This window comes from Saimiri boliviensis, chromosome 11 (genome assembly GCF_048565385.1).
Source record: "Saimiri boliviensis isolate mSaiBol1 chromosome 11, mSaiBol1.pri, whole genome shotgun sequence".
NCBI lineage: Eukaryota > Metazoa > Chordata > Mammalia > Primates > Cebidae > Saimiri > Saimiri boliviensis.
In genome coordinates, this window is record NC_133459.1 from 101122264 (window position 1) to 101138574 (window position 16311).

Consider the following 16311-nt stretch of genomic DNA (forward strand, 5'->3'; position numbering starts at 1 on the left):
GAGCTATCCACCTACCTCCCAAGGTAGCTGAGGGGCCTCAAAGTAGCATCACCAAGAAAACCTTCCTAAAGTCACCTGACTGCCCTTTTGTGACCCTGTAATGTTTGGATTGCCTGCTTGGCCATCCCCCAGAAGCATGTACAGGACTCTGTGAGCCTGGGCACTCACAGGGACTCTGAACACAGGCATCCAGCTCTGACACACAGCCTCTGAAAGCCAGGTTAACACGAGCCTGCTGTCGGCAATGGCACCGCGCTGAGCACTGCAGCCCCTGAGCCTGAGGATGGGAGTCCGGACTGTGACTCTTCTCCACAGCGGATGGCAGCCTAGGACTCAGATCTTTCCCCGAGCTCCCTGCCCACTCTTTCATCTGGCTTCTTCCAACAGCAGCGAGCCCCCTCTCTTAATACATACAGCTAGAGCCTTCCTCTCCAGGGGCCAAGCGTTCTCTAGCCATCCCCACACCACCACGACCTTACCTCTCATTCCCCAGGAACAAACGAGTCTTATCCTGCCAGGGTGTCCCCTCCTGTGCCCTTTGCCCAGAAAGCTCTAGAGTGAAGGACAGGTAGGTAAGGCTTGCCTTGGTTGTCCCTGACCTGAGCTTGAAATAGCCATTGCCCTCAAGGCAGTCTCCACTCCGCAACCCTCCCCACCACGTAGCCCCCGCTGTGCCCACACACCACCTGGCAGTCACATCCACCCCCACAACGGCGCACGGCTTCAGCCCCAGTGACAATAAGGGAAGTCGGGCTTTGCAGAAGTGTGTTGTTTATTGGGAAGCATCTGTCCGCACATCCCCTTCGTGTGCGTGTGTGTGTTCGGTCACATCGAGGTCCGTGGCTGGTGATGCACTCAGATTGCCTTGGCCAGCCCCACGCGGTTACTGGCCCTGTCGAAGACGCTGTAATACTCCCGGATAAAGACGTCCCCCAGGATCCACTGCTGGGAACTGTAGTCACCCTGGAAACCACTGGTGCAGAAGCCCTGGTCCTGGGAAAGGCAAGGCAGAGATGACGCTGGTCCCAATCCCATTTGCTGTACCTAAAGATGGGTGTTTTATACCCCACCCACAGCTGCTCCTCCTCTGACTCCATTTTTTCCTTGAAATGACCTTCCCAGATAAACAATTAAGTATTGGATTCATCTCTCGACAGATGAAGAAATGAAGATTCAAAAAATAAAATGACACAATCCAAGATCACAGGTGGGGTCCTGGCATCCTGAGCCCCATTCCCTGCACGGCACCCCACTCCCCATCACTGGCCCTCCCCAGCCCCTGCCTCCGGCTCTCAGCACCTACTGCCCTGATAGCCGGCTAGAGCAGGTCAGTGGGGCCAAGAGCTGGGACCTGCCAAGCCCAGACTAGCTAAGCAAACCCTGGACGGAGCTCTCGGCCCTGGGACTTAGAAGCTTGAGCAGGGAGGGAAGTTGCCATGGGGAGCTGCGGGCCTGCCTACCCCAACCTCCCTCACACCTTAGTGCGCCGTGCCTCCTGGTCCCCATTTTTCCCAGGATGAGGCTGAAGTGGCCACAAATGAAGCCCCAAGACAACACGGCCCATTCAGAAGGGCCGGTCGTCGAAATGCATGCCCCTCCATTCTCTGTGGAGTCCATGCCACTTCTTATCACCACCATCACTGCCTCACCAGGGGCCCAGCTGGGAGCTGGGGGAGGCAGCTGGGAAGGAAAGAGGGTGAGGAGGAGCCCAGGCTTCCTCTCTGGGACTCATACCTGGCTGGTGTAGGCGGAGGGTGGCAGTGGGTACTTCTTGCCATTGATCTCAAAGACAACTGTGGGCATGCTGCTCAGTCTCCCGCAGTCGATGTCAAACTAAAGAACCCAGGGAGGTCCTCTTAGAAGCAGCGAGGGTGTAACCGGACTGGCAGAGGCCCAGAACCCCTCCCGCCACCTCGTGAGCCATCGGGTGGGCAGTGGGCCCTGCCTACACCCAGGACCACAAGGAGGCTCTCAGGGTGAGGCCTGGTCCCAAGACATGGTTCTCAAAAGAGTCACAATTGTCATGAACCCAGGGACAGACCTTGGGACCCAGGGGGCTTGTCTCAGTGTCTCTCCATCTAGACCCAGCCAGAGCTCACAGGGAAGCTGGGAGCACTTGGCTGTCAGGGGGAGAGGGGCAGGCTCGGGGGTGGAAAAGGAACAAGGGGCACAGCACAGCCCAGCGTGTCAGGGAGGGCACTGCTCCCAGAGGAACAGGAGGTCAGAAGGCAGCTGCCACATGAGGCATGGGGGCTCCCACGGCAACGGAGCCAAAACCAAAGGCCCCTGCAAAGGCCTCCGGGAAACCACACCCTCGGCTGGGAAGCGGGCTCCCTCACCACCCCTGCATCCTCTCATTTGTGTGAAGGGGCCCGACTTCAACGGAACCTCGTGGGGCGGCGGGGCCTGGCCTCACCTCACCGAACTGGCCCTCGGTGGCTCCAATGGCCTGCTGGATGTTGAAGATGTCGCTGCCTGGCCCCACCAGCATGGAGGTGCCGGTGTCCAGGATAGCCTGACAGCCGCCGTCACAGGCCACCACCACGCCGTCGACGGTGACTCTGCCCAGCATACACAGGATGGCCTCATCCCAGCCCTCCCTCCGCAGGTCTTTCCCACCCTCCCCTGCCGGGATCTGCAGTAGGGAGGGAAGGCCCCCAGCCCTCAGCCCCTTCCCTGGGGCCCGTTCCTGGAACCCCCAGTACTTTCTGAGCACAGAGAAAAGACCTAAAACCATGTACTTCCAACTCAGTGGCTAAATTGAGGACATCCCACCTTCTACGGGACAGAAACTTTAATAAAACAACAAATTCACCCGCATTAAGGGGTAGAACGAGTACCTAACTCCTTGTCTGAGATCTGGTTTCCAGCTTTTACTCTCCCTTTACTTGCTGTGTGTCTCCAGCCAGTTACCCAACCCTTGTGTATTCAGGCTTCCCATCTACAAAATGGGTACATTAGTAACCCCTTCCTTAACTTCCTCGAGGGATGGTTGTGAGGTTCAAACACGAGGTTAGTGCATTGTAATGTGGAGGTAACAGCAGCACCCACCTCATGGGGTCTCAGTGAGGAATACATGAGACAGTCACACAATCATTCAGCACAGCGCCTAGCAGACGGTAGGTGCCCCATAAAGATAGCTGGTCTTCCTAACGCGCAGGAGAATATGTGGCAGTAGCACTGACAAAGGTCACTGGCCTTGGAAGTTCGGATTCTCGTGGGTGGTCTTAGGAGCTACTGTGCTGCAGTCCTCAGAGTATGTGGCCTGACGCCCCAGCCCTCACATCCCCACACGTGGATCAGCCACTGGCTGAGGCCCGCACCGGGTGGCCGCTCACCCACCTGTCCACAGTGAACTGCCAGTATTCTTGCACAGTCACGGGTATCCAGTGCAGGGAGCCTGTGTAGTAGGACCGGTCAATGGCCCCCAGCGTGAGCATGCTCCCCTGCTCATTCCTGAAACCAAGGTGCGGGGCATTGTTTTAGCGAGGCTCGGAAAACAGGTGCCCAGCCCCACCTTGGGGCCAACACTCCTGAGACCCAGTCCGCTCTCCTTGGTCCTACGCCCACCCCACACTTCAGATGAGGTCTCCAGCCTCCTCTGACTCCTCCTCCACTGGGCTTGCTCTGATGTCAGCAGCAGCATTTTTTTCTCCTGAGCGCTGCAGCCCCCACCCCAACCCCAGAGAAGTAACCCACCCCCACAGGTCCCCAGACTGCCAGGCTCTGCCCCAGCCACCCTCAGGTGTGCCCAGCTGCTCCCTATGCCCCTACTTCCTGTTGGCTGCCACTCAGGGCTTTCTTCTTCCAGGGGGATGGGGGGTCTTCAACAAAATCTACACTTTGGATTGGAACTGTCACCCAAACGCAAATCCCCTCAGTTCCTCCTGGGACTGTGTCCCACACAGGCTGGGAAACACACCGTACCCACCCACTTCTGGAGCACTGCGCTGGGCTCTGAGAACTCATCCAGCCCATCCCAGCTCCCGGCTCTGGTGTATCCTTTCTCCCTGGACAACGCCCACTCCTCCCTCAGCAAAGCCTGCCCTGGCCGCCCTCAGCCGGTGCTTCCCCAGTTATTCAGCCTCTGATGCACCCAAATCTCCCCTGCAGCACCCTTATCACGACTGTTTGATTGCAATGGTGTATGCAGTGCTGCCAGTCTGTCTTATCTGCTGATGTGTCCCCATCTCTGGCAGAGCTCCCGCACATAGTAAGGGCCCAGTAAGTATCTACTGAGTGAATGAATGCACTAATTAACCCCCTAACTTCATTCCCCTGCCTCAGCCATCCAGCAACTTCTCCTGGGAAGGATCCCTTTCTCTCCTCCCTGCCACCCTTCCCTCAGTCTGAGCCAAGCTGCGTCGTCACAGGGTGCAGGAGATAGAGTAGGAAATGCAGGACTGGGAGCAGGAGCCCCGGGCTCCAGGTCCGGCTCAGCCAGCACCACTCAGGGTGTCGGGCCCTCCCCAGGCCTCAGCTTCCTCCCCAGTCAAAGGAGGAGTTGGACTCCTTTGGAGACAGCTCTGAAAGTCTGTGCAGCTCAATGACGTCAGCAAATGGTTCTTGAGGCCCTGCAGCTTTAGGAAAAAGAACCCGAAAGCCCCTAGGCAGAGGTAGGACCAGGCTCTGTTTTTGAATGCCAGAAAGGAAGGTCAGATTTTGGTCCAGTGAACTCTGGCTTTGTAAATGACTGTATCATGGACCTTTGAACAAGAGGTTGGATGTGCCTGGAAAGAAGGAGGTCTGCTTGGATGCTGGCGACTACCCTTGAGTTGCAGTGTCCCCAAGGAGTGGACGCTCCCCTCAGCCAACAGTCCTTACGAGGACATCAAACTTAGGCCCTGGCCTGGCACAGCTCCTACCTGCTCATGTAGACTGAGAACAGGTCTTGGGCCACCAGGTGCCTGTCCATCATGTTGTCAAACACAGGCACGGAGTACTCAGAGGCCAGAGAGGGATAGGCCAGCCCCAGGATCCCGTCGAACTCAGAGTAGGTGAAGACGTCGCCAGGCTCCTGGGTGCTCAGGCCCACAGTCTGGTGGCGGTCCACAATGTTGGAGACCTGCAAGAGAATCATAATGACCCCCACTAGGTCCCACAGCCAGAGACAGAAACATCCCAAGCCAGGGGGGCAGCCAGGCCCGGGTCAGGAGCCAGTTCCAGTGCCTTTCCTCTTACTGGCAACATAGTTATTTGCCCTAAAGAGAAAGAAAACAAAAACAAAAACGAAACAACAGCAACAAAAACCTCCTCTCCTTTGCCAGCAGTTAGTGCAATGACTTTGAGGAATCGCTCCAATGAGGCAGGGGAGGAGGGGAATGGAGGGCCAGGTGGGCAGACACTGGTGCTCATTGTGCAAAAGCTGGGGCTGAGCTCAAAGAAGGAGGCAGAAGGAGGGATGGTGCGAGGTCCTCGGCAGGCCTGCAGCCCTCCCACCAGCTGTGCCCGGAACACCTCCCAGCAAACAGCCATAGAGGCAGCAGGAAGTCCGAAAAGAACATGCACACGCTTTACGTCTCCAAGACCCAGGCGTGGGCTCCTGTTCTGCCACGGGCTGACCATGTGACCTTGGACAAGTACCTCAATCCCCTTGTCTGTTTAAGGGAATAATAATACCTACACCTCAAGGCAGTGTTTAGACTAAATAATACTAACACTGAACATTATTGACATGTACTAAGTGTTTGATCATTGAATGTTGATTGGCACTATACTAAGAAAGTGCTAACTCCAAAATATTTTCTTAAGCTGCCCACTTCCCTGGATGCCCGATGTATCCACCAGCCTATTCTGACCACTACTGCCTCTTGTCCTGACCACTAAAGTGTCCTGGACCAGCCTTCCTGCTTCCACTCCGCCCCTTCTAATCCACCCTCCACACAGGGCAGACAAGGTGATCTTTAAAAATGGAAATCAAAGCCGGTGCAGTGGTGCACACCTGTAACCCCAGCTACCTGGGAGGCTGAGGTAGGAGGATCACTTGAGAGAAGGAGTTTGAGACCAGCCTGGGCAACATGGCAAGATCCTGCCTCTAAAAAATATGTTTTAAAATCAGCCAGGTTGGAGGATTCCTTGAGCCCCGGAGGTCAAGGCTGCAATGAACTATGATTGCACCACTGCACTCCAGCCTGGACAACACAGTGAGATGCTGTCTCTGAAAAAAAAAAAATAGGAAAAAAGTAAAAAATTTAAATAAAATAAATATAAGTAAAAGTAAAATCCAGTACTGCTGCCCCTTGCTCCAACCTTCCGGCGGATCCCAGTGGACTAAGAATGAAGCCTGTGTCCTGGAGTCCCCTCACACCCTGGTTCTGCTCCCCACCTCCTCTCATTCTGCTGCAGTCACGCTGGTCTCCCCCTCATTCAGATCCCCCCACTCACCCTGCCCCAAAACCTTTGCACTTACTGTGCCCTCTGCCTTCCCCCAGATCTTCTGAGGTCTGGCATCTACAATCACTTCACTTAGTCCTCAACCTGCAACCAGCCATCGTGCCCGCTGGCCCTGGCCCCTGGCACCCGGCAACTCTCTTTCATGCTTTCTGGTTTCATTTTCTTCATGCTGCCCGACACTGTGCAAAGTCATCTTGCTTACACATTGTCTCCCCTAATGGAGGGTAAGCGCTAGGAGGGCAGCCCTTTGTCCTTCTTGTTCATCATTGTATCCTCAGTTCTGAGAATGAGGCTCCCTAAGCTTTTGTGGAATGAATAAACAGTCTTGGTTAAGTGCCAAAGAGTGCATGCATTCACGCTTGCTTTCTGCCAAGAAACAGTGGTTGGAGGCCTCCAACATAGCAATGACCCAAAGAAACTGCCTGCCCTGGGGAACTTAGATTCCAGTGGAGACACGGGCCGTCAGTTTTTTAAAGAAGTCATGTTGAACATGTCAGACGGAGCAAGCACGCTGAAGAAACGTAAATCAGGGCAAAGGCAAAAAGGCAGCAGGGTATTTTACGCAATGGTGGGAAATGGCCTCCTTGATAAATGATGTTGGGCGGAGGCTGAAGAAGGAAGGAGCACTGGAGATGTGTGAGAAATGCACGGCTGGCCGAGGGCAGCCTAAGAGAGTCCAGTCCCCCAGGGTGCACGTGGGGCGGAGGGAACAGCAAATGAAGCAGAGAGGCGAGAGGAGGCCAGGAGATGGGGCCCAGTCGTGGAGGGTTCTTCACTGACTCCGAGTGAGACCAGGAGCCAGACAAAGATTTTGAGCAAAAGGAGGGCGTGGCAGGACTTAGCTGTCGGTTGGTTGGTTGGTTGATTTGCTTGCTTGTTTTTTTGAGATGGAGTCTCGTTCTGCTGCCCGGGCTGGAGTGCGGTGGTGCAATCTCCGCTCAATGCAACCTCTACCTCCCAGGTTCAAGCAATTCTCTGCCTCAGCCTCCCGAGTAGCTGGGATTACAGTCACCCACCACCATACTCAACTGATCTTTTGGATTTTTAGTAGAGATGGGGTTTCACCATCTTGGCCAGGCTGATCTCGAACTCCTGACCTTGTGATCCACCTGCCTCAGCCTCCCAAAGCGCTGGGATTCCAGACGTGAGCTACCACACCTGGCCCAGGACCTAGATTTTTAAAGGATTCCTCTGGCTGCTGTGTCAGATGGTGGCGGGACAAGGACAGGAGCAGCGAGTGCCCTGGGAGGCTGCTGCAGTCAAACAGGAGAGAGATGGCCACGCAGAACCAGAGGCACCCGGGGAGGTATTCAAGGTGGTCAGATCCTCGATGGGTTGTGAAGGAGGCCAACAGGATGTGGGAACAGATGGGGCATGGGGAATGAAAGGACAGACAAATAATGGATACTTGGTGTGTTTAATCTTCACCGTGGCCCTCTGAAGTAAGTATTATTATACCTGTTTTACAGATGAGGAAACTGAGGCTTACCTAAAGTCACACAGCTCCAGGGAGAAACATCTGTATCTTCAACCCAGAGCCCTGCACCTGTCTGCAGTGCCCAGTGCCATGGATCCCCTTCCCCTCAAAGTTTAGCACCCCGCACCCCCTCCTCTGGGCTCCTCCTCAGAACATTCCTGGATGGGGACCCCAGGTTGAATAGAGCTCCATGGTCCCCCACGGCCTGTGCCTACAGCCCCCCCTTGCTTTGCCCACAGCTCCCATAGCAACCCCTTCTCCTGTTCTCCTGTTCCTGACCCTGATTTCCCTCCTATCATCTGAGCCAGGTGCCAGGATGGGGCTACTAGACTTCTTCATCTTTCCTCCTCCCCCAAAACCTTCCTGCTTGAAACAGGGAGCTGGGATGACTTCCCCATTTAGCCTAGCCCCCACACTGGCCCTAGGCAACTATGGCCCAAACATGCAGAGGCGGAGACCTGTGTGGGGCCAGCCTCAAAGCAGGCCAGGGCATCCAACATGCCCCACCCCACACCTGTTCTGCTTCCACACGAGACCACTGAGTAGGGCTGACCACGAAGCTCTCTTCCCTACATCCTGCCCAAGGTGGTGAGTGACAGCAACCCACTGCAGCACCGCTGAGACGGCTAGGCACCAGGCCAGCTCTCCGGCGAAGATGTACCCAAAACAGCAGGGAAGAAGGTGAATGGCTCAGGCCAGCAGACGGAGCGTGACCAGGCAGGGGAACTGGCTGGCAAAGGCCTGACTGCTGGGCAGCTCAGCAGGCAATGCCGAGACCTCTGCTATCTGGCATGGACTCCTGGGGAGGCCTGAGCGGGATACCCTGGCAGGCACCTGCCCACCAAGAAAAATACTCTGTCTACAGAGGACTGTACCCTTCTGGACTCAAAGCAAGAAAGACTTCAGCCAGACCCAAGGAAGAGCCTGAGGAAAATCGAGGTGGTCAGCCCCAAGAGACACCGCTGGAGTTCTCATACCAGAAGGTGCATGCGGAAGGAAACATGCTTTGGGTACCTACTATGTGCCCATCATATTAGGTATTAGGCACTTTGGAGGCCAAAAAGAGTCCAGGGAAAGGGGAGCCCTTATCCTAGAGGGACGGGTGCTTTCAGACCTGAAAGAAGATGCTGCTCTGACTTACAGAGCATGAGGTCAAGCCAAGAGCACTGCTCAGAGTCAGGGGCGAGGACCCACACTCAGGTCCCCCTGCACCAGCTATGTGGCTTCAGGTGAGGTAGCAACATATCCAAGCCTCAGTTTCCTCATTTGAACGATGAGGATAATGATACTTTCCTCAAAGGGCTGTCAGAAAAACGAAATTTAAAAGTAAGATCATAATAGGACACTGAGCACTAGTGTCAAGGATGCATGAAAAGGGATAGGGGAGCCGGGAACCCGGACCTGACAGGGCCCTCAGGGTCCTCTGCGTGCTGTCACGGCAAGGAGAGGCCGGAGGAAGGGACAGCCGACAGCTGGCTGCTGGCTAAAATCCCTCTCCTCACCTCCTGAGTCACCTGGGCAGGCAGCACCCAAAGGGCTTCTCGGCGCAGTGGCAGTGCGGCCACCAGAGCGTGCGGGAAAGAGAGCGGCCAGTGAGAAAGGCGCGTGGGAAAGGTGCGTGGGAAAGGCGCGTGGGAAAGGCGCGGTGAGCACTGGTGGCGCAGCCCCACTTACAGTGACAGTGTCGTAGCCCAGCAAGCCCTGCATGCTGCCCGTGCCATACTGGATGGACAGGGACTTGTCCATATTCTGGAAGGTGGAGGATTTGGACGGGTCGAAGCGGTGGTGGTTTTCTGAAACATAGACCCAGAGTTAGTGGGGCCCTTAGAGTCTTCTCACCACTTACAGCGCCAGCCAGGGCTGAAACTCTCAGCAGGCCTTGTGAGAATATGGCCTCGATGCTGGCAATTCTCTCTACAGAGAATAAGCAGCCCATTCTCTCTAAAGCCTTGGTCCCACAGTTGAAAAGAGAACATTATTCTTTGCTGCTCCACCCACCGCTCTGGCTCCCAGTGCCAGCTGTGTAGCTTCCACACGGAAACGAAAGGGAAAAGCCATCCCTAAAGAGTCAAGATTCTGCGAATGTTTTGCTTTTACCAGCTGAGTAATCTTAGCCAAGTCCTTTTTCCTCTTCAAACCTTAATTTCCTCATCTGTCAAATGGGGATAAAAAAGAGCACCAATCTCCCAGGACTGGTGGAGAAATCAATCATTAACATGTGTTACACATGTACTTGTTATTTGTAATAGACCCTCTCACTTCACTCTCTCAGCTCTCACTGGCACGTCATAGCCCCATTTTTATAGAAAGGAAAATGGAGGTTCCAAAGGGTAAGCAGCTTGTCTTGGCTCCCAATAGAGACAAAAAAATAAAATAAGGGTCCGTAATTTTTAGCTAAGACTCATAATTTTTTTTTTGAGACAGAGTGTATCGCTGTTGCCCAGGCTGGAGTGCAATGGCACAATCTCAGCTCACTGCAACCTCTGCCTCCTGGGTTCAAGCGATTCTCCTGCCTCAGCCTCCTAAGTAGCTGGAATTAGAGGTGCTTGCCACCACGGCTAGCTAATTTTTTGCATTTTTAGTAGAGACAGGGTTTCACCATGTTGGCCAGGCTGGTTTTGAACTCCTGACCTCAAGTGATCCACCTGCTTCGGCGTCCCAAAGTGCTGGGATTATAGACGTGAGCCACCGCACGGGCCAAGACCCATGGTTTTCAAATCTTCCAAATCTGTGATCAGTTGGGAGGATGGGTGAGGAGATGGACCACAACTGGGAGGCTGAGAAGGTCAGAGCCAGCTGTCCTGCCGCCCCACATTTCCCCCCAGCCACCCTGACCACCCTGGCCACTCAGCCTGGGCATCCGAACATGAGGCGCTGGGGCAGAAGAGAGCGGCCACTCACGGCAGGCATCACTGTTGCAGTAGACAGAGGGCACCCAGAGGTCAGAGGAGCCCGTGTCAAACACCACGGTGAACTCCTGGGGAGGGGTCCCGATGTAGATCTTCCCGAAGTATTGACACTGAGGGCAGATGGTACTGAGTCAGAGGTGGGAGCACCAGGGGGCAGTAGGGTGTGGGTTAATGCTGGGCAGGGAGTGTGGGCACTTGGGGAGGCCCTGTGCTTTCGGCCCAGTGGCCTGGGTGTCTCAAGGGGGGAGAAACAGAAGGAGAGGGAAAACGTTGAGAGGGTTCTTGACCTCCAGCCCTCTCCTGGGCTCCCACCCCCAGCCACACTTGGCCTCATCCTCCCACAGGCCATGCAACCACTGCTGGAATCCGCCTCAGAAGCAGACCTGGGACCTCAATGTAAATCCTGCCTGGGTGAGACATGGGTTACCCCTGCCGGGGCAAAAGGAACCTGGACAGAGAGGTGGGGCATCCGTGAGGTGTGAGCCCCAAGTCCCAGCCCAAGTGGCCCCTGCCACGCGCGCCTCCCTGCCAGCTCTCCCCACCGTCAGAGCCGAGGCTGGGGGCGGGCAGCGAGGATGACCTAGATAAGGAAATGAGAGAACCGAAGAGAAAAAAAGCCTGGCTGTTTTCTGACAAGAGTGACGGCTGAGGGGAAGACAAGCTCCAGGAAAGAGCAGGGCAGCAGGGGCGCTCCTGCCTGGGTCCTAGGTGGGAGGAAGAGCGAGCTGGTGGCCGCGTCCTGGGCAGCTGCAGAATGGCACCAGCTGTCTCCATCCCTGCTGAGTCAGACTGAGGCAGGGCTTCCCTGGCCGGGAAGGCAGGTGTGAGGTTGGATGGTGGGGGGGTGGGGGGTGCGAGCAGCTCATGCCCCCTTGGGGATGTTGTATGAGGAAGGTACTTGAGCTCAGACCCTCTCAGACCCTCCTGTTGGCATTCGGAGCTGGCAGGCAGGAGTGCTGCCTTTGCTGGGTGGCCGGCCCCTTGTGGAGCTGACTGAGGGCAGGGAGACCGCCTCTACCACAGGCTCCAAGATTTCTGGAGGAGGAGCAGCTGTGGCGAGGCAGGGGCCGAGGGGCGCTCTCCACTTCATTAGTGGAAAGGATGGCAGAGCCACTCACATCTAGGTAGTTGGTCAGAGACTCTCTGGCCACCTTCCCAGAACTGGAGTGCTTCCGGCTGACCGCATACTGGTGATTCTTCAGGAAGTCTTCCAGGAGCCCACGCTCCTTCAAGGCCTTCCTCAGCGACTTCCCTTTGTGCAGAGGAATCCTGAGGAGATGGGGAAGAATTCGTGAGGAGGGTGTGCATCTCCCGCAGGCTGCTCACCCTCCCAGAAGTGGGCTCCACAAACCACTCCCTCCACTCTGTTCCCAGCCAGCCTTCCAATCAATGGCCCACGGACCCAAGGCCAACGGCTTTCAAATTTTTTGTAATCATAACTCAAAGTAAGAAATGTGTTTTACGTCAATTCAAAAATCAATGCCTATCCTTACAAACCGCAATACCCTCTAATATTTTCTGCTTCGTTCTCTTTTTTTAATGCTGGTGGAGACCCATTAGAGGTGTTTTGCAACCCACTAATGAGTTTTGAAACCCGTGGTTTGAAAGACACCAAGCACCTTATCACTCATTCAGTCACCAAATTCTTGCTGTGCCAGATACTGTACAGGGCCCAGGGGACATGATACTGAAAAGGACACGTCTCTGCCCTCCAGGAGTACACTGTCTGCAGCAGAGAACGGCGTCCCCACACGCTGGCAAATGCGACCACAATGATCCTGCCCTCTGCTAACCCTGTTTCTCCACTCTCTGGGTGGCTTTTTCCCTAAGATGGGTGGAAAATTATCAAAAGGTTTCTCAGCACAGAGCCCAGTCTCACAGGGGCCTCCTGAGGAAAGTTGAGTTTTAGACAATGGCGGCAGATCAACAGTGAAGAGATCAAGAGAGGAAACACAGAAGCTGGTTCTAGACCTGGCGCTGCCCTGTCTGTGTCTACTTGGGCGGCTCCTCAAAACCCTCAGAGCTGCAGCTCCCTTAGGTAACCCCTTCCTTTCTAGCTGCTCTCCTAGCCCTGCCTTTGACCAGCCCTGTGGCTCAACCTCTCTGGTTCTGTTTCCTCTGCTGTAGATAGAAGTAGTTTCCTCTCCTGTAGATAGAATTAGAACTCAGTGATTCTCACGGTCCCTTTTACCGCTAAGAACTCTGCGGTCCTCCTCTGTGAGACTGGTTTGAAGAACAACTTGAGATGTGACTACAGATGTGAAAGTGGTTTGAGAGCCGTCTAATGGCAGCAGAGAGCATCGGTTTTCACAGCTTGTTCACACCCCAAGTGCTGGGGCAGCTAGCGCTCCTGGGACCTGGAGGAACTTTATTTTCAGGACTGCCGCAAAGATTCCTGGCCAGTTGGAGTCACCCTGACCCCTTTTAAGGGACCCAGCTTTCCCTGTGCTCAGGGCTTGCCCAGACTCAAACCTGAGCACCTGCAGGTTACTGTGTGATGTCATGGCAAGAGTGCAAGTCCACCTGAGGCCCAGTGCTAGCTCCTCCATTACTAGCCATGCGGCCTCAGACAGCTCAGGGACCCTCCTTAGGAACGCTTCCTGAACAACAGTGTCTCACCTATAAAATGTAAATGATAACATCTACTTAATCCATGAGGATTAGTGATCGCATAGGTAAGGATTTAGTGAAGTGCTTGGCACCTAGGAGCAAACAGCTCCATCAATGTCAATTATTTTGGGAGGAGAACCTGTTATCTTCACCCACAAAGGACTTAGTACAATAGGGAACTTAATTTTGTTTAACAAATGCATATATAGCTTTTACAGTATGTACCATTTGAAGCATTTTTAAAATATTAAGTCCTATAATCCTCACAACATCCCTATGAGATGGATACTATTATCCAGGTCTTAGGAACAGATGAAGAACTGAGGCACAGAGAGTTAAGTTAGTGATGGAGCTGAGGATCAAACCCCAGGCGGTCTGACTCCAGAGCCATGCCCTATCTCCCCAGTTGCCCATCTGGTTCCCTGTTCTTTTCACCACACTCTGAAATGCAGGGGTAGACAGAAGCAAAGGTCCCAGCGTGCAAAGCCAAGACTGACAGGGAGCTGTTATCCTGGGAGTTTGCAGCATTTCTCCCAAGACTCCCTGGGGACCAATGGCTGGAAGACGAAGGACAGACCTCCCAGAAAGAATGATGAGACCTCCTTGCCCTCCCCTGGGCTCCGACACTCACCTGCTGATTATACTGGCCTGGGAGAGAGCAAAGACCGCAAGGAGCACCACGAAGCCCCTCATCTTGGACCGCAGGCTGTCCACTGATCCAGCCAGTGGCCACCGCAGGGCCTTTATAGAGGGAGCTGGGTGCCCTGTGGCTAGAAGCCCAGACTTCAGAGAAAGCCCCTGACTGCAGGTCAGTCCACAAACACAGTGAGATAACACTCAGAACACCTAAGACTCATGCTGATAAGGGCCGCTCACACTGAATGAGGTAATTCATGGCCCTTATCAGTGTGGGTCTTAGGAATTCTGAGTGTTATCTCAGAATATCTATATTCCAGGGACTTCAAAGTTGAAAAATATACATGCCGGGTCTTCAGACTGAGACATGTCAACATAGGCCTCTCTGACCTGCTCCCCACTTCCAAACAGGACTCCTTGAGCCAACACAGGGGGCGCTGCTGCCAGAAATGTGTTCCGTGTTCCACCTTCTGCTCCGTAAGAGGCCTGCTCCCCACAGATCCCACTCCAACCTTATCTGCCTCCCCTCCTCGATCTGACTTCACTGGAAGCCGGCACCCTGCCCTACCCATGAATCTGCCCCCAGCCCAATTTTCCAGTGACAGGGGACTCAGTCTTCCCCCAAAGTGGCATCTGTGGCAGAGAGGAATTATTCATTCTGTCATTCCTGTGAGTGGAGCTTGGGGTTTCCAACACAGAGCACGTGTGCTCTCCACTCCTACAGAGCACAGTCTAAGAGAGAAGGCAGGCCGGAGCCACCTGCACCCCTAGAGACATAGGCCCTGGTTCCACGGTGGAAGGGTGCTGGAGAGGGGAGAGTTAAGTCAATCCCAGATCACACTGGCATTGGAAGAATGGGGCAGGGCTGAACTGGAAAAGCAGACAAGTGCCCCCACATAGAATCAGAAGGGAAAGATGGCAGTGATAGTCAGGATAGGGAACAGCCTAGGCCAAGACTCGACCTCTGAGTCCCATTCGAGTGTGCAGAGAGAGCCTCTCAGAAGCACACGTGCAGGGTGTGTGTTGAGCAGAGACCCCTGGACTGGAGTCCAGGCCGGAGAGGCCAGAGATTCTCTGAGGTCTGTAGCTAGAAAGAGAGTCGGGATAAGAAGGAAAGCAAAGGCTGCGGCCACGAAGCTGTCGGAGCAGATCATATTCCAAAGACCAGGGGAGGCTGATGTGGCAAATCAGGATGAGTAAGGGTAAGGTGGGCAACGTAAGAAGGCAAGGGCTTCAGGTCCACAGGCGAGTGGGAGAGCACGATGCCAGCCGCCTGACTCCAGGACAGATGCCCACCTGCAGAGGGGGGCCTGCAGAGGGTATAAGACAGGGCAGGCGGGAACAGCCGAAAAGGCTGGCATGTGGTGGCCCCAAAAACACTGGTGCTGCGGAGAGGGATAAGCCCTAGAGTTGCATACGTTTGATTTGCAAGGGGCTCAGGAGGGAGCCTCAGGAGGCCAATCAACAGAACTGCTGTTTTGTAACAGAAGTTAGGGATGCGGCGGGATTTGATCCCCACCACGGCAATGCCTCCCAGCCTGCCACATCCCTTCACAAAGCCGACGGCCAAGTCCCCAGAAGGCCAGGACACTGCCACTCCCCATGTCCTGGGAAGGATCCACAAACACATCCAGCTGTCTTGTGACCCCCACCCTCCCCAAATGCCAGGAGCAGAGATCAAAGTCAACGCTCGACAGCACAGCTTGCTTCCTGATTTCTTCCCTGAGGAGGACGCACTGCCAGGCCAGGGCCTGCAGGTCCTGCGCTGATGGCCCAGCCTCTGAGCAGTGCTTCCTCCCACACCAGCACCAAGCGTGATGCATAGTAGGTGCTCAAGGAACGTTTGGTTATGTAAATGAATGAGTGCATGGCTTTGCCACTACTTTTGAGAAGGAGGCGGAGAAGTAGCAGGCAACATCCTTATGCTGTCCTGCAGACAAGGAGATGGAGGCAAAGATTGGTCAAACGGTTTGCCTGGAATGAAGACAGAGCTTGAAAGTGCCCTGAGACTCCTAGTCTAACACACTGCACACCACATCACAGGGCCTGACATGTTTACAAAATCAAGTGTGGCAGCAGCTCTTTCGAGCTCACTCCTCCCCACTTCTGGGTACCCCTCGGGATAGTAATATCCATGTGCAATGGGCCCTGTCTGCAACATCTAGAGCCAGAACTCTCTGGGGTTAGCAAGATCAGCAGGAGGAAGAGCCGCAGCACTCTGCCTCATGTCACCAGTGGCCCCGCCTGAACCCAGCAGCAAACTCTCCTGAACAATGACCCTGGACA

At 54.7% G+C, this 16311-nt stretch overlaps 1 protein-coding gene across 1 annotated transcript; it reads right to left on the bottom strand.

The window, feature by feature from the left end:
• Positions 1-757: 757 nt before the first annotated feature.
• On the bottom strand, positions 758-14082 carry LOC101040593 (chymosin). The gene is made up of 9 exons (XM_003933436.3): positions 14021-14082; positions 11898-12048; positions 10772-10889; positions 9545-9663; positions 4866-5065; positions 3343-3456; positions 2417-2561; positions 1735-1833; positions 758-993 (listed from the first exon to the last, which is right to left on the bottom strand). Exons 1-9 carry the CDS (start codon positions 14080-14082, stop codon positions 856-858), a joined length of 1146 nt encoding a protein of 381 aa, XP_003933485.1. The 3' UTR covers positions 758-855.
• Between the last annotated feature and the right edge of the window lie 2229 nt (positions 14083-16311).